General features: G+C 39.7%; 1 protein-coding gene across 5 annotated transcripts in view; it reads left to right on the top strand.

Annotated features, from left to right (window-relative positions):
- The window catches only part of SLC35A3 (solute carrier family 35 member A3), a 29,332-nt gene extending 2,278 nt beyond the window's left edge, over positions 1–27,054 (top strand). For 2 of the 5 annotated variants that reach the window (XM_087719247.1, XM_087719246.1), the window contains exons 2-8: positions 13,403–13,607; positions 15,128–15,282; positions 15,370–15,492; positions 19,209–19,380; positions 20,854–20,972; positions 23,954–24,087; positions 25,257–27,054. In XM_087719247.1, the coding sequence (XP_087575373.1) occupies positions 13,421–13,607; positions 15,128–15,282; positions 15,370–15,492; positions 19,209–19,380; positions 20,854–20,972; positions 23,954–24,087; positions 25,257–25,347 (981 nt within the window). In that variant the 5' untranslated portion in view covers positions 13,403–13,420 and the 3' untranslated portion in view covers positions 25,348–27,054. Of the gene's footprint in view, positions 1–7,203; positions 7,530–13,402; positions 13,608–15,127; positions 15,283–15,369; positions 15,493–19,208; positions 19,381–20,853; positions 20,973–23,953; positions 24,088–25,256 lie in introns of those variants that run through there. The other 3 variants (XM_014070588.2, XM_014070587.2, XM_014070590.2) reach the window with 3 other exon arrangements.
- The last annotated feature ends 548 nt before the right edge of the window (positions 27,055–27,602 follow it).

Here is a 27,602-nt window from a genome sequence, read left to right as displayed (position 1 = left end):
ACCTTTCGTGGGAAGGTAACAGCGTTCCGTGCGCCTTTGGCGTTTAATCATGCCAGCCACATGAGCACGGAGACGTCTTCGGACAGTGCTGGCTCTTCGGCTTTGAAACAGAGATGAGCACCGCCCCCTAGAGTCGGGAACAACTAGCACATATGTGTGAGGGGAACCTTTATCTTTAATATAGAACAGGAAAAGTCTAAATCAAATGCTATATCTTGTATATACTTATTAACTATTAATCATCTAAGAATTAGTAATACAAAACTCAGTGCATCCCAGAATTTCCATAATCCTGTATTCTCATCCCTTTATCCTCCCATTATATATCATCCTGTTATGGTAGTCATCTTATGATGAATGCTAATAGACATGTCATTCATTGTATAATTGTTCTTCTAAAAGCTTTGGAGTTTATACAACATAACGTTGCATTTGTAATTCTGTCACTTTTCTCTATCGTCTGCATTTTTCTCTTATTAGAAAAATAACCATTTCACTGAAAAAGATGGAATAGCTCCCTTCGATTAATAGCGCTAGTAAATAGACAACTATTTTAAAAAGTATTCTGATGTTACTTTTACTATACTTTTGACATACTCGCCTTACAACATCATTTTCTTCATTTAAAATATTTTTCGGTTCATTCACTGTTAAAAAAATTCAGGGAAAACTTCATTTTTAAATTGAAATTTTCCCTATCTCTCACTGAAAAAATATGAGAGAAAAGTGTGAACTTGTCAGGTAAGAAACTTGACGTGGCATAATTGCACAAATAAAACTGGAACTTACTTTTATAGGAAACCAATACTGAATACTTTATATACTGTATTTAAAGGATCTCAAGTCAGTTGAAAACATTAATATTGTCCTTTTCACTACCCTTCCAATCATAAAAGACTTATGAAAATAATTTCATCACAATTTACATGCCTCCGCTGGGAAATCTTTTAACAATATCAGCACTCACTACGGTGAGCCTGGATAACTGGCAAAGTAGCCCTCATTGGAATGCTTCAGTCTTTTCTACGATTATTTTAAAAGATAAAACACTCAGATATCACTGTTCTTTGTGGAACCATTTAAAGAAAGTCTTTCAGTAGTAGAATTTGTTCTTAGCTTATTTTTTTTTTAATACAAAGAATATTTGTACAAAGAAGTAAAAGAATAACAAAGGACGATGTTAGCAGATAGACAGAATAAACAGAAAGTGATTCAGTATGTTAATATCCTGGAATTTAGATGCTTTATCAAAAGTTGAACTAGGAACTGCATAGAAGTGACAATACATCTGCTGTTTTCGGTATTTGAAAACCATATCTACTTTTCCTGTATCTTTAAACTAACAACTATGAATCAAGTTGCACCACATCTGATTTAGATCAGTTCTAAATGCTGTCATTTTCCATGTGCAAATATCTAATATTTTGCCAATTTTCTATTTTTTCTTTGCCACAAAGAGTAGTTGAAGAATATAAGGGCAAAAGAACTGCCCAAGAGCTTCTGATTAAAATAATTTATTTCTCTGGAATTATGTTCTATCTCTGCATGATAGGTTTCTATATGTTCTTATTTAAATAGTTTCTTTAGACATTACTAATCTCAGATAATTAAGTGTGGCATCGTGGAAAAATCAAGTGGAAAAGGCAGGCTTAGATAATGTAAATGTAATGGAGCAAGCTAAAGTCCATTGGAAACAAGTAGTACAGGAATGGTGAGCTTGCTATCTTCATTCATCTGTGTTTGTAAATTGCCCAAGGCAGCTGACAATACAAGTAGTCCTCAGCTTATGATCATGACTGAGCCCAAAATTTATGTTGCTAAGGTAGACAGTTAAGTGTCTTCACTTCAACTGTCTACCATGGACCTCACACCATTCCTAAGAGGTCTGTAAAGGGCATAAGTGCACCAGCGTGCCTACCATCCAGTGGTGGGTTTCAAATTTTTTTGAAAGCTACTCTCTGGGTGTGGCCTCCTTTGTGGGAGTGGCTTGCCAGCCATGTGACCTGGTGGGAGTGGCTTGCCAACCATGAGTTAGTTTCTTTCTTTCTTTCTTTCTTTCTTTCTTTCTTTCTTTCTTTCTTTCTTTCTTTCTTTCTTTCTTTCTTTCTCTCTCTCTCTCTCTCTTTCCTTCCTTTTGTCTCTTTGTTCTTTTTTTCTTTCATCTCTCACTCTTTCTTTCTTTTTTATTTTTTTATTTCTTCCTTTCTCTCTCTCTCTCTCTCTCTCTCTCTCTCTCTCTCTCTCTCTCTCTCTCTGTGTGTGTGTGTGTGTGTGTGTGTGTCAGTCTGTCTGTATATATGTGTGTGGGGGGGCAGTGGTGGGTTTAAAAATTTTTTGGAAGCTCTTCTGTAGGTGTGGCCTGCTTTCCGGGTCCACTGGTGGAACCTCTTCTAACCGGTTCGGTAGATTTGACGAACCGGTTCTACCGAATAGGTGCGAACTGGTAGGAACCCACCTCTGTTACCATCCCATTGGGGAGCAAAGCCAATGGGGAAGCCAAATTCACTTAACAACCATCTGACTAACTTAAGAACCTTGGTGATTCATTTATCAAATGTGGCAAGAAAGTTCGTGAAATGGTGCAAAACTCCCTTAGCAAATTTCTCAACCATATACATTCTGGTTTCAATCGTGGTTGTAAATTGAGGACTACCTGTCCCAGAGCTGTGGTGTTACTATATTTTTCAGACTATAAGACACACCAAGATTTTGAAGAGGTAAATTTTTTTAAAATGAGTTTTTGCAATCTGCAGGCGTCCCAAACCCTCTGCACGCCTAATTTTTGTGAAAAACGGGGCATGCAGGGAGTTTGAGAGGCCCGCAAAGTGCTTCTGGGGACTGGGAGGAACAAAAACGAGCAAAAAATGGCCCGTTTTTCGTGAAAAACGTTTTCTGCAAAAAACGGGGCATGCATAGGCTTTGGGAGGCTTGTAGAGTGCTCCTGAAGGCTGGCTGGGGCAAAAACGGGCACAAAACAGCCCGTTTTTTGCTCATTTTTGCCCTTCCCAGCCCCCAGGAGCATTTTGCAGGCCTCCCAAATCATCTGCACACCCATTTTTGCGAAAAAAAACAGGATGTGCGGGGGCGGGGTTTCAGGAGGCCAAAAATGCTGTATTCAGTATATAAGACGCACTCAGATTTTCACCCTCTTTTTTGGTGGTGGTGGGGGGGGGAAAGGTGCGTCTTATACTCCGAAAAATAGAGTACTTACTGCCTCGCAAGAGATGGTGCAAGCCAACCAAAAAGGCAGAAATGGTGGGAAATAGGCAGTGAGGGTAGTTGGAGGCAATGGTTCACCGACAAATGCGCGATAGACATATGCACGTCGACAAAACCGCAACGGACAAATGAGCACCGTCAAAATCGCTAATTGATTTTCGACAATAGCGCGCCGACAAATGCGCGATGACATTTAAATAGTGTGCGGTCACATTGAACTAATTCGCTAATCAAACAGTAACAGTAATTTTTTCCGATTTTATTGTGCTTGTCATTGCGATTTTGACATCGCGAATTTGTCAGCCCGATTTTGACGTCGCGTTTTAATCGGTGCTATTTTGTCAGCGCGCATATGTCTATCGCGCAATTGTCGGGTCACGGGAGGCAATGCCTTGTCTTATATACTAGGATATAGAGTCTTAACATAGAGTCTTTTTTGTTCTTGCCAAATAGAAAGAAGCAAACCTCCACTGGCCTCAAAGGACAGTAGGATTATTCCTGTTTACCAAATTGTGATTTAATAAAATCTAAGTTGTGGCAAGCAGGTAGAATTAAACCTCTTATCGAATTATGGGAGGATTTTAAGAAGAACCCCAAATTTAATTTGTCAGTTACAATCTGTGAATCTGCAACAGAGCTAGAAAAATCCACTAATTATATTTATATTTCATCGCCTGCTTTCCTACACTTTTAGTAACGTTTGCAAGAGCCGAGGTGGCGCAGTGGTTAAATGGAGCACTGCAGGCTACTTCAGCTGACTGCAGTTCTGCAGTTCGGCTGTTCAAATCTCACCGGCTCAGGGTTGACTCAGCCTTCCATCCTTCCGAGGTGGGTAAAATGAGGTGCTATTTTGTCGGCGCGCATATGTCTATCGCGCAATTGTCGGGTCACGGGAGGCAATGCCTTGTCTTATATACTGGGACCAAACCTAGAATAGCTTGGATTGGGGTCTGTCCTCCGCTAACAACCAATGGAATTCAGTTAACAATGACAATAGGGGAAGCTGGGATGGCTGATGCTAAGCAGTGCAGTCACACGATGTCACATTTGTACAACCGCATTGTTTAGCAATGAAAAATTCTAGTCCTAGTTGTGTTAGTAGGTTGAGGACCTTGTCTTGTGTGTAGGTCTGGTAATAGCAGTAGACTTAGCAGTAGACTTAGCAATAGCAGTAGTAGACTGCTATTAAGAGCCAAGGTGGCGCAGTGGTTAAATGCAGCACTGCAGGCTACTGCTAGATCAGCAGGTCAGCGGTTCAAATCTCACCGGCTCAGGGTTGACTCAGCCTTCCATCCTTCCGAGGTGGGTAAAATGAGGACCCAGATTGTTGGGGGCAATATGCTGACTCTCTGTAAACCGCTTAGAGAGGCCTGAAAGGCCTATGAAGCGGTATATAAGTCTACTGCTATTGGTAATCCTGATAGTATTCACTAGATGCAATTCTGTTTTGCTTCTGAACTTAGATAAGACCAGGAAGGTGCTGACCAGGAAGTAGCAAAGAAATATATTCAAGGAGAATTCCCAGGGCAAGATTTATTTTTCATGGTTGTTATTAATATAGAGTCTTTTTTGTTCTTGCCAAAGAGAAAGAAGCAAACCTCCACTGGCCTCAAAGGACAGTAGGATTATTCCTGTTTACCAAATTCTGATTTAATAAAATCTAAATTGGGGCAAGCAGGTAGAATTGAACCTCTTATCGAATTATGGGAGTATTTTAAGAAGAACCTCAAATTTAATGTGTCAGTTACAATCTGTCAATCTGCAACAGAGCTAGAAGAATCCAGTAATTATATTTATATTTCATCGCCTGCTTTCCTACACTTTTAGTAACGTTTGCATTATATTTCTCTTGGAAATGCTGGAAGTAGAAAATACCATTCAAAATGTTGCAACAGAGGAATTTGAATAAATGGAACTAAAGGAACATTGACACACAATCCCAGTGTAACACTGTACATCATTTTGGGATGTGATTATCTCTATTAAATAAATTATGATTCTGGGCATGACAGGTAATCCTTGACCTATGACCATAATTAAGCCTAATTTTTTTGTTATTAATTGGGTTTTGCCCCAATTTACAATCTTTTTTTGCCACTCTTGTTAAGTGAATCACTGCAGTTAATAAATTAGTAACTCAGTTAAGTGAATCTGGCTTCCCCACTGACATTGCTTGCCAAAAGGTCGCAAAGGGAATCACATGGGACACAGCAACAGTCATAACTATGAACCAGTTGCCAAGCATCTGAATTATGGCCACATAATCATGGGGATGCTGCAAAGGTTGTAGCTGAAAAATGGTCATAAGTCATTTTTTTTCAGTGCCATCATAACTGAACGCTCACTAAATGAACTGTTATAAGTTAAGGACTACCTCAGGGGTGGTTTCAACTGGTTCGCGGCGGTCCCTGCGAACCGGTTGGTCGGCGAACCCGGAAGTAAGTAACTTCCGGGAACGGCGAAGGGCCCACCCGCCCGTCCGCGCTCCTTACCCGGTTTTGACGAGTTCTGCGCTTCCACGCATGCGCAGGACGCATACAGCACCTGCGCGATCCTCCAGGAGCAGCTAGAGCCTCGCACAGACGCTAGTACGCATGCGTGCACCGCGCGCGTGCACGAGGACGCCGCCGGCCCTGTTCCCACTGAACTGGTTGGAACGGGGCGAGAAACCCACCCCTGGACTACCTGTATGTGCTAAGACAATTTATCTTCTCATGCTCATGGAAGTACTATCTTATAACTCATGCATCATCTTTGGGACAAGCACAATAACCAAGGAAGCAGCAGCATGTAATCATCCCAACAAAGTGAAATTTTGGGGGATTATTTATAATTTATATTAACTCTGCTGATGAATCCTTCAAACTATTTATAGCACAATCACATACATTTGTAGTCAGGTTAACCTTCCTTTTTTCAGAAAGGATTATTTTTATTCCTATGCTGCTCTTCCTCCCAAAGTGAGGTGGAATGTAATTTAGATTCCCAGGAGGGAGGGGCTGCATTCTAAAGGAGCAAGAAAGAGCGTGGCCCGACAAAGACGCGCTAGACAAATGCGCGGCGACAAAACCGCGGCGACAAAACCGCGACGTCAAAAGCGCGCCCACAAAACCGCGGCGACAAAAGTGTGATTAGGGTTAGGGTTATAATGTTTTTGCGTCCCAATATGTTGTTTGTTGATGGCGCGCTTTTGTGGGAAAAGCGCGCCCACAAGACCGCGGCGACAAAAGTGCGATTAGGGTTAGGTTATAACGTTTTTGCGTCCCAATATGTTGTTTGTTGATGGCACGCATTTGTGGGCGTGCTTTTGTGGGTGCGCTTTTGTCGTCGTGGTTTTGTTGCCGTGCATTTGTCTAGCGTGCATTTGTCGGTGAACCAAGAAAGAGCACAGTTTAGATACTTTGATTGGGATGAAAATAGTCAAGAGAGCTTCTTCCTAGAAGTTCTCAATATATATCTTTAATGATGCAAGTAGTCTGCTTTAATCTGGCAAGATTCCGTCTGTAGGTGAGGAATAATAAAGACAACTGCTTAGAGGTTTCTCTACATGTTTTTTGGAGCCTGACACATAGGGAGTTCAGAGCAAAATACGTTTAATACGTTTGTGAAACAATGTCAAACATTATATTTGTTCCAAAGTATTTATATTTGAAAGACATTAAAGCCCAGGGAAGGAGAGGAGAGGGGTAGAGCAACATTCATTTATGCTAGAAAACCAAAACTCCAATAATACTGGAGGCTACCGAAATGACACTGGTTCTGTATTTAATATTTAATATTAAGTGCTTTGTGAAATGGGATCCCATGCTGTTATCAATCTTAGGTTGCTAAGCTAGAGGAAACATTCCAAGCCCTATTATCATTGTATGAAGTAACATAATGGGTTATTTATTGTTCCCATAGAAAATGTAGATTATTGTTGCGTAACTGCTGACACGCCACTTGGCTTTAGTACAATACTAGAGACTATATTGCACTGAAAGAATTTTTTCTTTGTACGTTACCTTCTGTCGATACCAGCTATGTAAAAACTGAATTTGGAGTTATTTAACTATGGAACTACTACTTCTACTGAAAAATGAACATTTCCCCTAAACTTCAAGTTGGATGTTTGAAGAATGAGCATTGAAAAAAAATGGATTTACCCAATTTTTGAGGTTTTTATTTTGCTTTGAACTTGTACAGCAACAGATACCGGTTGATATACTTGATGTACCTTAACCAGAAGACTGAATGGATACTCCTCTCATTTCTGTTTGAGAATCATGGAAATTCAGAAAGAGGAGTTTGTTCTGGAAGTTGGTATACCTGTATGCATTTTAATAACATTTTCTAGTAGTTTGTATTATTCACTAGGAAAACAATATTAAGAAAATTTTGATAGTTACACTGAATATTGGTAAAATGTAGAATGGTTAGGATCCAGAGATGTGCTGTTTAGTATGCCAAAAGAGTTTGAAATTTTCTTGCCTTTTTCATTGATTAGTAGATCTCAGTGCTGTGTTATGTGTTACTTTTAGAAATATCACTTTTAAAAACTCTGCGTTTGAAGAGGAAGTAGATGTGTTCAAAATCTCAGCACCGGTTATTCAATAAATTTTACAAATTACGTCTTATGTTCATTCGGATAAAGTTGATAGCCCACATGTGGTAAAGTCAGACAGGGAAAAACAGCATGAAAGGGTGAATATTTTGATCGTTGTAAATTACCATTATATTGAATTTGTTTATTGTATGGCTACTTTCAATTGTGTTGCTCTGAATATACAGTAATTACCAGTACAAAGATTCAGGTTCAGAAACGAAATCTATGTAAAAGTGTTTGGTTTTATAAATTGTGGATAGACTTCTTAAAGTTTATATTAATGAACAGAAAACAGTTATTTGATATCTCCAAAAATGGTAAAACTCCAGGGTAAGCAACCATTCATCTTGTTAAAATAGATAGGTTGACTATGTTAGAGTCAATACTTGAATAATTAACTTAAATATTTAATTCTTACTGGCTTATGTTTTAGTGTTTTTACTAATCTCCAAATTAAACTAAAATGTTCTGGACATAGGAACATTATACAGAAGGATTCTAACAATATAGATATACAGTGGTGTGTATGTATTTATACATTACCTGAATGCACATGGGGGGGGACCCCCAATGGAGATAACGACAAAAGTAGTTAAAACATGTTCTGCTTGCCTAATGCCCCAAATTTACGTCTTAGAAGATATATTTTTTTATAATTCCTGTATTTTACCATGTTTTTAATCCTAAAAATAAGCTTGGTATTCCTTTTAGTACTTTATTAATTTAAAATATACACATCCAAACAGATTTCCAGTAGAATGGTGCCTATTCCATTTTTTTTTTTTTAGTTTTATTCAGATGAACAGTTTACCTTATAATTCTACCAAGCCCATGCTTTTTCAGATGGCATTTAATCTAGACTGTGTCTATGCAAGTTTTTACACACTCTGAAATTGTCCATCTCTAAAAAAAGAGTAAAGAAAATAAAAAATGGTAATCCTCTCATCTCCAAAGTATGAGATAATAGTAGATTCTAATTATTCCTGGGTACAGAAACTATGACTTTAGTCGCAGATACAATGGAAAGCTATATAGTTGTATCCTTCCCTCAACTGATAACAATTTATAATATAGCTCTCCATCTGCTCAATCCAAATACCGATTTTCAAAATGTTACAACTACGACGAGACCTATTTTTTTTTAAATGACATTGAGATATCCATCTATTCAATCGCGAGCGATTGTGGGTGCACCTCGGTACACCCACGTTACACCTATCCTCCGCGAGCTGCACTGGTTACCGATTGGTCTCCGGATACGCTTCAAGGTGCTAGTCGTCACTTATAAAGCCCTTCATGGTATTGGACCTGGGTCTTGAGAGACCGCCTGCTGCCAATTACCTCCCAAAGACCCATTAGATCACACAGAGTAGGCCTCCTCCGGGTTCCGTCTACCAGCCAATGTCATCTGGCTACTACCCGGGGGAGGGCCTTCTCTGTGGCAGCTCCGGCCTTTTGGAACGAACTCCCCGCAGAGATTCAGACCCTCACCTCTCTCCAGGCCTTCCGAAAAGCCGTTAAAACCTGGCTGTGTCGGCAGGCCTGGGGTCGATGAGTTCCCTTCCCCTCTCGAATCGTGTGGCTGTTGGTTGTTTTTAAATGCTTGTATTTGTAGTTTTTGTGTTTCCCTTTCCCCCCTTGGGTTTGTGCGCCGCCCTGAGTCCCGCTGGGAATAGGGCGGCATATAAATAAAACGAAACTCAAACTCAATATTTCCTTTGCCAAACCCATTTAAAATTGAATTGTTTGACTCTTGATTCAAGACAAGTGAGAGTCTTTTATGGAGTCAAAGTATCCTTTGTGAATTGTTTTAAAAGAACTTGACCTTTGTTTAGGCTTATTTATTATCTTTCTGCCCCAGTAAAATTGTTTAAAGCTACAATAAAAATAGAACAAACAATTAACATCTGATAAAAACAGAGTCACTCTTAAGGTCTTTAGTCCCCCTGAGACTGAAACACCTTGGCTAAAGAAGAAAGTCTTGTTTTCGTTTTCTGAAAACAGAAAGAAAAAAAACCCTTATTAAAATTCCCAAGGAAATTATTGCATAGCTTGGGACAAGCAAAAGAAAGGACCTTTCTCGTACGTCTAATAAATGGTGTTTGGAAAGTGCTTATATCTTTTAAGAGAATGTCTTCTGTCGTTTTTCGATGGTTTTCTTTTAGGCCACAGCGATTCTGGATTTTAAAAATCAGAACATCTTAAATTGTGTTTCAGAAAAAAAACACTTGGCTGCCTTCAAGTCTATCAATATGGGCACAGTTTTGTTCCTAATAGCATGCATCCATTAGCAGCCTGAATACAGAATTTTAAAATCTGCCTTTCATGGAGCTCACTGTAGCTGTTGCCCTGTAAACCATACGACTCTCGCTGGTTCGAGAAGAGTTGCAATTGACGCATTTCACGTGATGGAGCAAGTATCCTCCTTGCCTCTTGTCACTAACCTGGAAATCAGGGGTGGGTTTCTCGCCCCGTTCCAACCGGTTCGGTTGGAACGGGGCCGGCGGCGTCCTCGTGCACGCGCGCAGTGCACGCATGCGTACTAGCGCCTGTGCGATGCTCCAGCTGCTCCTGGAGGATCGCGCAGGCGCTGTATGCGTTCTGCGCATGCGTGGAAGCGCAGAACTCGTCAAAACTGGGTAAGAAGGGCGGGCGGGCGGGTGGATCCTTCGGCGTTCCCGGAAGTTACTTACTTCCGGGTTCGCCGACCAACCGGTTCGCGGGGACTGCCGCGAACTGCCTGAAACCCACCCCTGCTGGAAATCCATAAAGAGATAGTGGTCAGGAAGCGCTGTGAGCTTTCTCTTTCAGGGGAAATGTAGTCCCCAAACCTTTCGACTGATCACCAAACTTTTGGCTTAGTTATTATTGAATATAGGCAGCAGTCCTGCTGAATCTGCTTACTTGGAGTTAAATGTAATAGACTCAAGATTTCTTCCAGTATTGTTCAGCAATTTGGTACAAGATGGAAGGGTGTGGGATGTCACTGGCTTAGACTTGAAAAGTAGTCTATCAGCATCTGAGATATGCAGTACAGTAGAACCTCTGATCACAACCATAATTCGTTCCATAACTTTGGTCGCAAACAGATTTGGTTGTGACCCGAACCTAACTTTGGAGAAATCGGCCATTGGGGGGGGGGGGAGTGAATTTTTTGGGTCGGAACCCGATTTGGTCGTGGTCAGAAGCATTCATGACCAGAGGTTCTACTTTATATAGAACTAACATGGGCATTGTGTTTTAAGATCTGCATTGGCATTCTCTGTTGGCTGCTGTTTAAAGAAGCCACAGCTTTTATAGAGACCACTTGAGAGACCGCCTGCTGCCAATTACCTCCCACAGACCCATTAGATCTCACAGGGTCGGCCTCCTCCGGGTTCCGTCTACCTGCCAATGCCATCTGGCTATTACCCGGAGGAGGGCCTTCTCTGTGGCAGCTCCGGCCCTCTGGAATGAACTCCCCGCAGGGATTCGGACCCTCACCTCTCTCCAGGCCTTCCGAAAAGCCGTCAAAACCTGGCTTTGCCGGCAGGCCTGGGGGTGATGAGTTCCCTCCCCTCTCGACATGTATGGTTGTGCAACTGTTGCCTATTTTTATTATTTGTATTTCGTTTTTATGTTTCCCTTTTCCCCTTTTTGAATTGTTCGCCACCCTGAGTCCTCCCGGAGAAGGGCGGCATACAAATAATAAAATTCTATTCTATTCTATTCTATTCTACCACACAGTGGCTCAGGAAAATGTCTGTTTGAATAAGGGAGGCATACAGGAAAGGATGGGACTCGTTTTACCATGTGGGTGCTCCTATTTATTCAAATGTATATTTTTTCTGAGCCTGTGTAACTTAACTGCCTTTGGCTTTGCATATGTGGAGTTTCCATTCAGATCTTAGTTATTGGCGCCTGATCTAAACTGGAAATCAAAATATTCATTCTGGTGGCAACAAAGGATGGGCGAAACGAACATATCTATCTTCTTGACAGATGGGTGGCTTTACAAATTTGTTTAATACATGCATAAATAAATAAAAAATCTTAACATTCAATAGTTTCCCTCAACACCAGAGAGCCACCTTCAAAAATGTCTTTCTCCCTTCCTGAAGTGAAACTGGTTAGTTCAGATTTTGTGCAATTTAGCAGACAACAGATACATTTAGCAAGAGTAAACAAATGTCCAGAGAGCGCAGATGATTTTGCTGATAAATTCTTCAAAGGGTGAATATTTTTCCTTTTTCCTGTTTTTTTTTTAAACCCACACTTCGTTACCAGACTTTTTTTTTTCTTGCTTGCTTTTCCACCTTAACAGGTCAGAGAGAGATAACTTACGTAAGCGTTATAGGTTTTGATTTCTTTTCCTGAGCAAATAGTACTGAGAGGACTAGTAAGTACCCTAACTTAGGAATGAAATTCAGCTGGTTTGTACTGGTTTGGATGAACCAGGTATTAATTTTGAATCCAGTTCACTGAACTGGTTGTTGCAAGGACTGGCTGGCCGCGCCCCATCCATCCCTCCCCATCCCTCCCAGGAGTCTCCACGTGGCCCATTTTGGATGTCAGGTGTCAGCCTGCGTGGAGGCTCTGGGAGGGTGAAAAACGGACCCATTTCCTCTTCCAGAGCCCGTGGGAGGCAATGTTCACCCTCCTGGAGGCACAGGGAAAACCTCTGGAGCCTGGTGACGGGGGGAAAGGGCTACTGGAAGTAGCGGAGGTCTAAAAACAGGCCCATTTCCGGCCTCCGGAGCCCATGAGAGGCCATTTTCACCCTCCCGGAGGCTCAAGGAAACCCGCTGGAGCCTGGGGAGGGAGAAAACACCCCCCCCCACCGGCCATGGTGCAGGAGGCCAAATAAGCCACGCCCACCCAGCAACCAGGCAGAGAACCGGTTGCTAACATTTTTCCAATCCCACCCCTGACCTAACTCCTTCAGAGCAAGCTGTTTTCATATTCCTTTAGGAGTGGCAGGACTTTGCTCTGGCAAAAATCAAATACTACCGTATCTGATACTACCGTATCAAATACGGTAATCTATTTGAGGCCTTGAAGTTTAGGAGCAAGCAATATGGGTAGAGTTGGCATTCTCTTCAAACAGTTGCTGCTATTTCTACCCCAGTGACATAAGCAACAGCTCTTTAATTATATTAGAAATGAAGCACATGTTGGAAAAAGCCCCAGTAGCTTTAAAACTGCAATTCTTAAAATGATATGCAAGAACTGCCTTCTATACTGTATAGAAGAATCTTTATGAATAGAGGAGATTAGTTTATGGATAATCTCCCCAAAAGTATGAATTATCCCCCTCACTTTTCTTAAAAGATCATAAATCAGCAATATGCATTTGTTCAAAAATTGCATAGATCTATTCGGAAAGATAACTAATAATTTAACACCCAGAAAGCAAATATTCAGCATATTTAGTGATAGGGTATTTATTTGGTTTAGGTTTCAATACAGTTCCATACACCATAGTTAAATCATTTAACATGGCACATGAATCGAATCCATATAGCTACTGCTATATGCTGGCCCTGCTCTCTACAGGGAACATATCACGTGATAAAGTGATTTCTACAATTCTCTCGCTCTTCTCTCTTTCTTTTTCAGGAAGGTGATTGCCAAGCTATGTCTACCAACTTAAAATACCTTTCTTTGAGCATATTAGTCTTTCAGACCACTAGTTTGGTGTTGACTATGCGATATTCCAGGACACTGAAAGAAGAAGGGCCTCGCTATTTGTCTTCAACTGCAGTGGTGATTGCTGAACTTTTGAAAATTACGGCTTGCATTTTGTTGGTTTACAAAGACAGCAGTAAGTATCTCAGCATTATCTTCAGATATTACAAGGAGTTAATAAGGCGCCTTCCCAGGAGTAAATCAAATGCACTGGCCAAATAAGTATATTGATTAAAGAAGTATACAAAGAGGACTTGGAAATTGTAAGAGGTTTAGATGGCGAACATTTAAGTTACCTAAACTTGAAAATATTTACAGAAGGGATGCATGGGGTTATGGAGAGTAATTGCCAGGAAGGGAATTCAAATTTGATTCATCAGTTCCTTGAATGACATAGTAATGTTTTCTGGGAATTCATACTACAGATAGTCCCTGATTTACATCCACTTGCTTAATGACAGTTTGAATTAATAAGAGCTTTGAAAAGTGTGCATTAACAATAGAGAGCTTTATGGCCTGTGAAGCACTTCTGACTGCTGCAACATCACACACACAGACACACACACCCTGCAATGATATGATTGCCGCTCAGGAACCTGGCAACTAACTTGTATTTATAACTTGTTGAGTGTCCCGCAGTCACATGATCACAATTTCTGACGGATTCTGGTTAAAAAAAACCCCTCCATTGTGGAAATTGGATTTGCACTTAAAATGCATCACTCAACTCGCAATTACAGTGACTCAACATATGACTGCAGTAAAAACGGTTGTAAAATCAGATTTGGTGATGTGGTGACTCAACTTACGACCGTAATGACCAAAATTCCGGTTCCAGTTGTAGTTGTAAGTTGAGCATTACCTGTATACTCTGTAGGTTATACTGTGACAGAGGTGGGTTCCTACCAGTTCGCACCTATACGGTAGAACCGGTTCGTCAAATCTACCGAACCGGTTAGAAGAGATTCCACCAGTGAACCCAGAAAGCAGGCCACACCTACAGAAGAGGTTCCAAAAATTTTTGAAACCCACCACTGCTACACACACACTCACACACAGAGAGAGAGAGAGAGAGAGAGAGAGAGAGAGAGAGAGAGAGAGAGAGAGAGAGACTGACACAGAGAGAGAGAGAAAGAGAAAGAAAGGAAGAAAGAAAGAAAGAAAGAAAGAAAGAAAGAAAGAAAGAAAGAAAGAAAGAAGAAAGAAAAAGAGTGAGAGAGAGATAAAAAAAGAAAAAAGGGACAGAGAGACAAAAGGAAAGAGAGAGAGAGAAAGAAAACACATGGCTGGCAAGCCACTCCCACTAGGTCACATGGCCGGCAAGCCACTCCCACAAAGGAGGCCACACCCATAGAGTAGGTTCCAAAATTTTTTGAAACCCACCACTGTACGGTGAAGATACAACTTAGCCATAGGAACACAAGTCCATTTACTAGATTTTGGTCTACCTGTGTCTGCTCATGTTCATTATTTAAGGAAATAAAGATAGTGACAAGATGGGGCGGAATCTAGGTCCTTCCCAAGTTTAAAATATGCCAGCCCTTTAGAAATCGCATGTTCCACACAAAAGCATTAAAATGTTTAGCTACAAAAGTGATTAAAATGGATAGGCTTCCTTCTAACCAACAATATGTATTGCATTTTCTCTTTGCACAGAGTGCAGCTTGCGAACCCTGAACAGGGTGTTACATGATGAAATTCTTAATAAACCAATGGAGACTCTTAAACTTGCTATTCCTTCCGGGATTTACACTCTACAGAATAACTTGCTCTATGTTGCTTTATCAAATCTAGATGCGGCCACTTACCAGGTACTTCATTGTGATAGTGTCTTATTGTTAAAACTCAGAAATCAAATCAGGGACTATTTTATTATTATTTTTCTTTTATCTTTTCAGGTCACGTATCAGCTGAAAATCCTCACAACTGCATTATTTTCCGTGTCAATGCTCAATAAGAAATTAGGTGTATATCAATGGCTTTCATTAGTGATTCTGATGGCTGGTGTTGCATTTGTACAGGTAAAATCCTGTTATGAATATACGTCTTAATGCTGGCAGAGAAAATCTTAATTCGTTTTGGTGATAGAAACTTGGTTGATGCCTCATAACTCTTATACTGCATTTAAATAGGATTTGGCCCCCCTCTAGCATACCAGCTATAATGAAACAGAGGTATTTTCACATAGTTAGTTTATCTCAGTGGTAGTCAACCTTTTTATACCTACTGCCCACTTTTGTATCTCTGTTAGTAGTAAAATTTTCTAACCGCCCACTGGTTCCACAGTAATGGTGATTTATAAAGTAGGGAAGTGTTGTGACTCAGCAGAAGTTTGCTGTGAGTTGAGTCGGGATGCAAGATTACCAATGCAGCTGGGGCTCGTTAGTGGCGTCTTCTGGTGATAAAAGGATGGATGGTGCCACGCCCTGGTTGCAGGAGTCAACGTTCATTCAACGTTCATTGATCATCGGTCGTGGTTTGTTTGTGAGAGACACTTGGAGAAGTGATTTGCTTTCTGTAACCCTGATTCAAGGAGACACTTGGAGAAGTGAATTGCTTTGTAAGAGTTTTGTTTTGCATTCTGTTATCTTGTCAGAGACTTTATTTATGTTTATTTTTGGGCTCGCAGCCAGTCAGAGCCGAGGACTGATAAAGTTCTTTCCTTTTAAGTTTGTCTGCCTGTCGTCTGTTAACGAGCGAAGAAGGGGGGACAGAACAGGGAAGTAACTCTACTTTACAAAATTTATAAAGCAGAGTTACAGCAAACTCCTACCGCCCACCATGAAAGCTGGAACGCCCACTAGTGGGCGGTAGGGACCAGGTTGACTACCACTGGTTTATCTGAAGACTGATATCCCATCTTCCTTGTGATGTATTTCTTGTGCAGGCTTAACTTATAGCTAGTAGGTTTCTGATCTCTCCATTACAGATAGTCCTCAACTTACAACAGTTTGCTTAGTGACTGTTTGAAGTTACAATGACACTGACAAAAGTAACCCATGACCACTTTTCATACTTACAACCATTGTAGCATCCCCGTGATCACATGATCAAAATTCTGACACTTGGCAACTGACTCATATTTATTTATTTTATTTTATTTTATTTATAAGATTTATATGCCGCCCAATCCCGAAGGACTCCGGGCGGCTTACAAAAAAAAGAGGGGGGAAAAAAGGCAGTTTAAAATCACAAAACCACATGCATTCATTCTAATCAGGGCTGGACCTCAACAATGAGGTCAACAGCCCCAGGCCTACCGGAACAGCCAGGTTTTTACAGCTTTCCTGAAGGCCATGAGAGTGGGTATGGTCCGGATCTCCTGGGGTAGCTGATTCCAAAGAGTCGGAGCAGCCACAGAGAAGGCTCTCCTCCGGGGGCCCACCAGCCGACACTGTCTGGCTGACGGCATCTGAAGGAGGCCCAATCTGTGGGATCTTACTGGCCGCTGGGAGGTATATTTATGATGGTTGTGGCGTCTCGTGGGTCATGGGACCCCCTTTTGCGACTTTCTGATGCGCAAGGTCAATGGGGAAGACAGATTCACTTAATAGCTATGTTACAAACTTAACAACTACAGTGATTCACTTAACAAATATGGCAAGAAAGGTTGTAAAATAGAGCAAAATTCACGTAACAAATGTCTCACTTAGTAACATATTGGGGGCTCAATTGTGGTCATAAGTCAGCTACCTGTATATGGTAGGCTTCTTCTGAAGTCACTCTAGTTTGTCATTGTTCTTTGTGATTGCGATGTTTAGAGTTTTGAGTTTAGAGTTTAATAACATTTATATGCCGCCCAATCCCGTAGGACTCCGGGCGGCTTACAATACAGAAATAAAATCAAAAATAAAATATAGGGAAAAAGAAAAGATAGATTTAAAAAACAACACACCATACACTCCGTTCTAAATGGGGCTGGACCGTATTTTAGGGTCAACAGCCCCAGCCCTGCCGGAACAGACAAGTTTTAATGGCTTTCCGGAAGGCCGAGAGAGTGGGAAGGGTCCGGATCTCTGCGGGTAGATTGTTCCACAGGGTCGGAGCAGCTACAGAGAAAGCCCTCCCCCGAGTAGTCGCCAACTGGCATTGCCCGGTCGACGGTACCCGAAGGAGGCCCAGCCCGTGAGATCTTATGGGTGCAGAACTGAAGGTAGTATTGTAAATGTAGAATGAGATAGTTATTTTCCATGATCTTATGTTAGTAAACCGCTAAATAGCATTTGCTTTTTAGCAGTTGGGTCATGCTATTGGCTCATGTTCAACTCGAACACCCGGATCTTGTTCACATATACTACTGCCAAACCAGTTTTTCCAATCCTGTTCTTACGCCTTTAAGTTTTTTCTCCCCGAGCTGTAGGACTTCACATATTAAGTTTGTTTGTTAATGTTTTACCACCTAAAGTGTGAAGAGAATTACTTCCTCTATACCTAGTATTATCTTAGATCTAGTAATAAAATATTTATTTAGTAAGGCTGTGAATGACCTAAAAAAAATATTGTAACCGCTAGCTAAGGTTAGTAAGCAGTTCTAACTGGCAGTTCTTAAAATTCTATTGCATATTATTTAGAATTGGCCTAAGAAGAGTAATGGCTTCAGCTTGGTTTTATATTCAAAACTCAACGGATTTGTTTTGTCAGTAGTTTCTTTCAGTATGTGGCCAAGAGGTGGGTTCCTACCAGTTCGCACCTATTCGGTAGAACCGGTTCGTCAAATCTACCGAACCGGTTAGAAGAGGTTCCACCAGTGGACCCGGAAAGCAGGCCACACCTACAGAAGAGGTTCCAAACATTTTTGAAACCCACCACTGCCACCCACCCACCCACCCACCCACCCACCCACACACACACACACAGCAATAGTAATAGCAATAGCAGTAGACTTATATACCGCTTCATAGGCCTTTCAGGCCTCTCTAAGCAGTTTACAGAGTCAGCATATTGCCCCCAACAATCTGGGTCCTCATTTTACCCACCTCGGAAGGATGGAAGGCTGAGTCAACCCTGAGCCGGTGAGATTTGAACCGCTGAACTGCTGATCTAGCAGTAGCCTGCAGTGCTGCATTTAACCACTGCGCCACCTTGGCTCTTAGCTCTTGGCTCACAGACACAGACAGACAGACAGACTGACACAGAGAGAGAGAGAAAGAGAAAGAAAGGAAGAAATAAATAAATAAAGAAAAAAGAAAGAAAAAGAGTGAGAGAGTTGAAAGAAAAAAAGAAAAAGGGGACAGAGACAAAAGGAAGGAGAGAGAGAGAGAAAGAGAAAGAAAGGAAGAAAGAAAGAAAGAAAGAAAGAAAGAAAGAAAGAAAATGTGAGAGAGAGATGAAAGAAAAAAAGGAAAAAGGGACAGAGAGACAAAAGGAAGGAGAGAGAGAGAGAGAGAGAACACACGGCCGGCAAGCCACTCCCAGCAGGTCACATGGTCGGCAAGCCACTCCCACAAAGGAGGCCACACCCACAGAGTAGGTTCCAAAAAATTTTGAAACCCACCACTGGTATGTGGTGACTAGTCGGTTGCATAAATTAATCACATGCTTGAATGAATAGCCATCAACTGGTGAATCTGACTGGACTGAATTTGTGAAATTTGCATGTGAACTGGTTGTAAAGGAGACCATTATATGAAATGTTACCGGTGTGTTACTGCATTTCCCCCCCCCCCCCACACTTCTTTCTTGTTAATTTTATTCAGCGATTTAAATATATTTTAATATATTACCTTATTTCTTTTAGTGGCCATCAGATTTGCAGACAGCAACAGCTAAAGAACTTTCAGCAGGATCACAGCTTGTGGGCTTGGTAGCAGTACTTATAGCCTGCTTTTCTAGTGGATTTGCCGGAGTATATTTTGAAAAGATTTTGAAAGAAACAAAGCAATCAGTATGGATTAGAAACATTCAGCTTGGTAAGTCTTAAATAAAATCTGAAAGAGAGATTCAGACATGCATCTGACTGTAATTAAGAGTACTTCATTCTGTTAAGTTTAGAGAAATGGTTATAAGGTTAAGGCTCTGTTTGCTATTAACTTTTGTAAAAGGAACTCTATTACTTATATCCTGTTACCAATATGTATTACAGGAGTCAGTTTCTGTTTGATTTCTGCTAATATTTAATGGATGATAAAGGCAATGGCTAGCATCCAAATCATAGTCCAATTATTACCCTGATGCAAATAATGCAATTTGCTTTTTTAAAAAAAAGTTGTCTCATGCTGTATGACAACTCCCTTTCGAAACGTCGATTATATTTTTATGAATTTGCGATGGTGGGGTTTTTGCTATCAGAGAAAAAGTATTGTATGTCTCACTTCAAACCGTTGTAGCTTATGTGTTATATGAGAAACCAATTAAATTAAACTAAATGTTGCCATCTTTCTATAGCCATTATCACAGGCATCTGAACGAGCCAAGATCACATCAAAATTACATGATGCATAATCCACGCTTACGTACTTGTGTCCTGTCATCTGATGCAAGTATGTAAGTCAGTTTTTGTGTCATGATCCGTGTTTTGTCATCTGCCCACCTTAGCGCGCACCCTAAACTGCAGGGGTCCTGGGACAGCTGATTTTCAAGGACTGGTTGTAACTTCAATGGCCGCAGGACAAGTGGTCATTAACTGAGGACTACCTGTAATAATAAGATGGGCTGATAGAACTTCCAGAAAGAAACCCTAACACCATTGGGATGGGTTAACTTGGTTTCTATAAAATTTCATTTCATGTAGATGCAAAAATCGGAGTTCTCCAGTAAACCTTAAAAATGACCAGGTTAATATTACTACTCTACGGGAGTATTTAAAAATTATAAGCAGCCCTTTTCTGCACCACAGTGGTTAACAGATGCAATTGCAATTAATAGTGGCTTGTGTACATTTTTGCTGTGGTACAGAAAACTGCTTCCGAAGTAATTAAGATAACCGTTTAAAATATAAACTATTGCATTAAGATGGAGAACCTAGTTTTAAAACTGTAATACTTAAAAATAAACAGATTATAAATCCAGCAGATAATCATTGGCATGTCTGAATAAGTATTCAAAACCTACGGTAAGCATATTTCTTTCTCACATATGCTTGATAGAAACTGTTTAGATCCTTTACATGTGTTACAACGGACTCATTGTAGAAAGCAAATAGTATTTATGAGGTTCTGTGTTGAAACAGCTTTTAGGATCAAAAATTAGGATGTCATCACCATTCTTTGATATTTTCTTATGTACAGCACAAAATAAATAACTAATATTTAGAGATAATAGGAGAGGTTTCCATTTGTATCTGGCTTATTAAAGGACATAATCCAAATTGTAGCATAAAAGAGCATTTGGAATTTCTTTTCTGTCCAACTTAACCATGGCTCAATATTTGTCTTGACTTCCAGGATTTTTTGGTAGTATATTTGGATTGATGGGCGTATACATTTATGATGGAGAACTTGTATCAAAGAATGGATTTTTTCAAGGTTATAACAAGCTTACTTGGATAGTTGTAGTTTTGCAGGTAATACATCCAATATTACATTTTATCAGTTGGGCTTGTGTTGTGCCAATATTGAAATTACCATTGTGAGTTACACAAATTTGTTGAACTAATACTTAAAAAAAAAAAACGTTTTATTTAACAAGGCAAGGGAAAGCATGCTGACATGGCTTTGGGATTTTTTTCAATCCCTTAACCACAATTCCTAGGTCACATGATGAGGTACAGGAACAGAGGTGGGTTCCTACCAGTTCGCACCTATTCTGTAGAACCGGTTCGTCAAATCTACCGAACCGGTTAGAAGAGGTTCCACCGGTGGACCCGGAAAGCAGGCCATACCTACAGAAGAAGTTCCAAAAATTTTTGAAACCCACCACACACACACACACACACACACACACACACACCGGCAGACAGACTGACACAGAGAGACAGAGAGAAAGAGAAAGAAAGGAAGAAATAAATAAATAAATAAATAAATAAAAGAAAAAAGTGAGAGATAAAAGAAAAAAGGGACAGAGAGACAAAAGGAAAGAGAGAGAGAGAGAGAGAGAGAGAGAACACATGGCCGGCAAGCCACTCCCACCAGGTCACATGGCCGGCAAGCCACTCCCACAAAGGAGGCCACACCCACAGAGTAGGTTCCAAAAGTTTTTGAAACCCACCACTGTACAGGAAGTCTTAATTAAGGGTCCATGCAGGGTCTGACTTCTGAAATACTCTACAGCCCCTTCGCCAGCACTGGCCATAGGACCTGTCTGTTTATTTAGTATAATGAAGTAATCTGTTGTGTGACTCTGTATTGTCTTACCTTTGTGATTGTCTCCATGTGTTAATATGTATGAATATATGCATTGGGTAGTATGAAGCAGGCTGCACATGTTCCATTCTAAGTCATATGACCAGAGTCACGGTTTAGAATGGAGCTGAGCATTCTGAGTAATTGTCCAACTGCCTCTCCTAAAATACCTGAGATATATTTTTTTTCTGAAATGTTTTCCTCCATTTTCAAACCTAGTCTTTTCGTGTGTTTGTGTGGCTAGTTTCTCCCACCACACCAAAATTGAACATGTTCTGTTCAGTTTTTGGAAGCTTATCTTAAAAGGCAGAGTTCTAATATTCCACTGGCGTGGAAAGAATTAAAAAAAAATATGTCCCAATTAATCAGGCACATTAATTTTTATTGAATTGTTTTATTACAAATTCTTTCAAGGTAAGTCTCCTGTCCCTCACCACTAATTATGAATACCAGTTATTTGAAAAATGAACTTCTGTTTCTCGATAAACAGAAATAGAATTGATAGGAAATGGTTAACTTTGCCTCATTTAGTTAGAGGGTAAGACTTAATAATAAGAACAGTTTAACACTTTTGATGTTAAATGCACAATATGGAAATAACTTTGAACCAAAAGCAGAAAAGGGTATAAGAACTAGATCTGATGGAGACTTTAAAACTTGGAAAATTGGATTTTATTTTATGATACAATACTATGCATTATATTATTATATATTAGTTTAGTAAAATGTTCTTAGCATAAATCATCCAGAATCAATTATATATTTAAATTAATTAAAAATACTGAAATTAGGTTTATGTTTATTCGATTTATATGCCGCCCTTCTCCCAAGGACTCAGGGCGACGTACAACATTAAAAGAAACACATAATACAAAAGTTAAAAAAAAAATTAAATAGAATATTCCAAACCCAATTAAAATTGACAATGACATTTTTTTAAAAAAAAAAATTTGAATTAAAATTAACAGTAATCAAAAATTAGGAAATTCTTTTTCAGATTAAACATTTTAGGTAGTCCGCACTTACTATTTGTATTTTTTTTTTTTAGTATTTTATTAAGATTTAATGGTGTTCAGCCACCATTCAAAGTTATGACAGTGCTAAAATAAAAAGCTTGTGGCCCATTTACGATTGTATTTAAGAATCTTTTTTGCATTGCTTCTGATGTGTAAAAGAGAAAACAGCTTACTCTTTTGAAATCTCTCTTCAATCTCTCTGCTTGGGGCAGTGGTGGGTTTCAAAAGTGTTTCGAACCTACTCTGTGGGTGTGGCCTCCTTTGTGGGAGTGGCTTGCCGGCCATGTGACCTGGTGGGAGTGGCTTGCCAGCCATGTGTTCTATCTATCTATCTATCTATCTATCTATCTATCTATCTATCTATCTATCTATCTATCTATCTATCTATCTATATTTCCTTCCTTCTATCTCTCTGTCCCTTTTTCCTTTTTTTCTTTCATCTCTCACTTTTTCTTTCTTTTTTCTTTCTTCCTTTCTTCCTTTCTTTCTCTTTCTCTCTCTGTACGAGTGTGTGTGTGTGTGTGAGTGGTGGGTTTCAAAAATGTTTGGAACCTCTTCTGTAGGTGTGGCCTGCTTTCCAAGTCCACTTGTGGAACCTCTTCTAACCGGTTCGGTAGATTTGACGAACCGGTTCTACCGAACTGGTGCGAACTGGTAGGAACCCACCTCTGGCTTGGGGGTATGGAAGGCAACTCCCCCCTCCCCCTGCAGAGCAGAGAGATTGGAGATAAAAGGATTTCAAGAGAGTAAGTTGTTTGCATAGCCCACTCTCAGCTCCCACCCTCAAGTTATGGCATTATTGTTTTGCTGTAAGTGTGTACAAGACAGTAATCACACTCTAGCATTACAAAGGATGAGACAGTGTTAGGAAGCAAACAAAAGGTAATTTTGTCCCAACTGGAGAAGACAGTTGCAGTGATTTCCCCAATTAGTAACTGCTTTACTGAGTGATGGAGGTCCCAATCTCCGTTAGCATCATTAAGTGAGGACTAGCTGCAATAAAATACTTATAAAAATCATGGCTTTCAGGATTAAGGCAGACAGACAAATAATGTATGGCATTATTCGTAGAATAATGTAACAAAAATAAAGTAATAACTTTTCCTTCAGGATTTCTTTGCTAAATATGCACAACAATATCTGATTAACCATTAAGATTAATAAAAACATTTTCGATGTTTTGTCAGGCACTTGGCGGCCTCGTTATAGCAGCTGTTATAAAATATGCAGACAATATTTTAAAAGGATTTGCAACATCATTATCTATTATATTGTCAACGTTAATTTCATATTTCTGGCTTCAAGATTTTGTCCCTACAAGGTAAGTTGTATTTTTTAATTTTGTCTTTAAAACACAAATGCCTTGAACAAGTATAAATAAAGTATAATTTGAACTGAATTTAAATGTTTTGGTGAGCTTCTAAACTAAATATTTTGCACTATAATAGAAGAAATATATTTTGTGGGTGCAGTATTGCACACATCAACTCAAACATAAAATCGGTTGATCTCCATGGGGTGGAATTACACAAATAACGGTATATAAAGAAGGAGGTTTAATATGCATGCTTTTATTTCTACTTTCATCCACAAATTTTAGTAGCTGCATTTTGAGCCAGATTTTGATGGTATAACAGGTTCACCGACAAAAGGGCGACCGACAAAAGCGCGCCCGACTAAACCGCGGTGACAAAACCGCGAGTTCTGAACCGCGCCAACGAATGAGCGCTGAATCGCACCGAAAACAGCGCGCCGACAGAAGCGTGCTGTAAACCTAACCCTAAACCTAAATCTTACCTTAAATCGCGCTTCCGTCGGCGCGCTGTTTTCGGCGCACTGATGACATCACGGTTTTAGCACCGTGGTTTTGTCAGCACGCTGAAAGCCCTATGAAGCGGTATAGAAGTCTAACTGCTATTGCTATTCTCGCCTGTTGTTTTTTTTTAAAAAAAAAACTTGAATTGTACACTCCCTCCCTAGCCTCTGCGATCGGTCCATCGCCAGTTGTATGCTGCCCCTCAGTGCCATTGCTTCTGTCTGCCCCCCAATTGGCTGGAGGCTATTTGTCCTGGCAACCAGAGGCCTGGGTCAAATGGTGTCTGGGCAAATGGGCAGGGACAAAGGGCCAGGGCGGAGGACCAAGAACCCATTGGCCGTGGAGAATGGCTGGGGGGGAACGCCAGCGGAGGAGGAAAGTTGGCTGTAAATGGGCTGAAGCAGGTGGCTGGGGGCAAAGGAGGCGTGGCCAAAGGGCCCTGCCTTAATGTCCCATTCCAAGCTGAGTATGCTAGATGGTTACATGATGATAGAGAATTGTGATCTTTTTAATTCATTTCAGTTGTATTTTTAATTGATTCTATCTGTTTTTACATTTTTATTGTGTATGTCATCCAGAGTCGTCATGTAAGTCATTATATAAAATACCCATTTTATGAATGTACAAAATATATATTCTAAACATTTATTCTCTCTCTCTTTTTTTATCTTTAGTGTGTTTTTTCTTGGAGCTGTTCTGGTAATAGTTGCTACTTTCTTATATAGTTATGATCCAAAGCCAACAGGAAATCCTATTAAAGCATAACGGACTTTTCCATGTCACAATATTTTGTCAATATTGTGGAAAAAGAACTTCTAAAGACTGTTGGAGGATTATCAGGCACTGGAAGAGTTTATACTGTGTCAGAAGAATGATGTGTAATAATAAAATTTGCAAAACAACTTCTGTAAAAGAAGGGAAACCCAGAGCAAAACTTGAATGGATTGCTTCTAGAACCTGGAACTAGAAATGCTTCCAACTTGAACTCTGAGGTTAAATCAGAATGATTTACTATTTTCGACAGCTGCAGAAATGTCCTTTGCATTCTTCTTGCGACAGCACATGACAGCATCTGTTAAATCGTACCTGTTTTTGAAAGTTATTTCATCTTTTCTAATTTTATATGAATGCAGATCTGTACACATACACACACACGTTTCAAATCAGAGAGATGAAACTTTGTCCTATGTCCTCTGGGTGTGTTGGGAGTTTGGATTCTATAATCTGCCAAATAATAAATTCACCAGGCTGGCTGGAAAGTTATGGAATCAAATGTAATATCTGGTGGGAAGATATGTTTTGTTTTGGGAAGAAGGTTTGATGATGATGAGGCTTCTGATAAGTATTCCTGTTCAAAACCAATGAAGTATCACTGAATCATTGTTTGTAGATTTATAATATTTTATATGAAAATAATTCACTGAAATTGATGTTGTAAAATGTGCTGATGTAAATGTCTTATAATTCATGGTGAATTCTCCAAGAGGAAGAATTTAATATTTTCATTTGGAAGCTTTGTGTGAATGAATGCCACAAGCTATATTGCTGCACCATTCTCAAGTTTTTAAAATGAGAGCCTCCCCAATTAGAAGCAGCATAACTACAGTATCTGATACTTGTTCTACATTAGATGGATGCCATTGTAAATTGCCATAACCAATAATGCATATGTGTCTATTTGTTCAGAGAACAATTTCTTTACTTGATAAGATCATTCTTACAATTTATGGACAGTACATTTCATTGCTTACTATCTTAATTTGAAAATATTTTTAAAGTGTATTTTTAAAAGTAGCCATATAACTCTATAAAAGTATTATAGTTCCTTTTGGAGCCACAGTAGTATATTCATGTGTATATAATGTACTATAATATAGAGCTTTAAAAAAAAATCTGGAAAACTTATTTAACTAAAGTGGCTCTGTCCAGTCTTGAAATTCCATTGTTAGAATACACGCTAATTGTATTAACCAAGAAATGAAGAATGTTACTGTGCAATAAATATTAGGCATGAATTGTTCAGGTGTGTCAGCGGAAATGGCCATAAAGCCCAATGGAACCCTCGCTGCTCTTCATTGAATATAAAACTTGAAATTTCTTCTAAGGTTGGGTCCAGGTAATTGCTTTTCATGCAGAAGAGCCTTGTTGGCAGTGTGGCAAATCTTTATGAACTCAAAGGGCTGTAGTCACACCAGTAGAGATGATACCCAGACTATTTTGAAATATTTAAATATGTTCAGAGAACATAAGACAGCAATAGGCTCCGTGAAAGCAGTTTGTGTACATTTGCTTGAATAATGATAGTACGTCATTGAAATCCTCATGGAAATTGCTGCTGAGAAATTATGATTGTAATTGTGGAAGTCATACTGGCACTTTGTGATCCTCCATGCAGACGTCTGGAACAGCTGTAGGCCAGTCTGTCCTAACTGCTTATAAAATATATCACAATAAAATAACGTCTATCCTGCATCTCCCTCTGACCCATATGCATCTTTTGACAACTATGATTCTTCTGAAATTGATTCCAGTATTTTAAATCTAAAAAAAAAAATGAGGCAAGGATCCTGGTATGTAAGATAAATGTTTGTACATGTATACTCAAAAGAACCACATGCAGTCCCGTAGTTTAATTGATAATTTTGTGTGTGTGTGTGTGTGTGTGTATGTGTGTGTGTAGACAACAAGCCTACACTATACTTCTGTCAGTAGAAGCAATTTCTGCTAATGGAAGTGAAGGAGTGGATTCTCTTTCCTTATCCATAGGCCCAGCTGCATTTTTAAAAGCCTTTGGAACTCAAAATGTTCTAAGTTCCAAAGTGGATGTTGAGGTCAGACAAAGGTCAGAGATCAACTAAAAGAATAAGAAGTGCCTTCGCTAGCATATTTAAGATTTTTAAAATCCAATTTAGAAAAGGTAAAGTGCAGCACGATTGCTATCTAAAGCAAATGAACAAATTTACAAATGAGATACTGTTATAATAGCTCCACTAGTAATGGTTAGTGGTAGAAGTAATTTA

This window comes from Thamnophis sirtalis, unplaced genomic scaffold, assembly GCF_051295495.1.
Source record: "Thamnophis sirtalis isolate CommonGarterSnake01/CBP01778 unplaced genomic scaffold, rThaSir2_p1.2 scaffold_7, whole genome shotgun sequence".
NCBI classification, from domain to species: Eukaryota; Metazoa; Chordata; class Lepidosauria; order Squamata; family Natricidae; genus Thamnophis; species Thamnophis sirtalis.
This window is presented reverse-complemented; position numbering and strand designations above follow the sequence as displayed.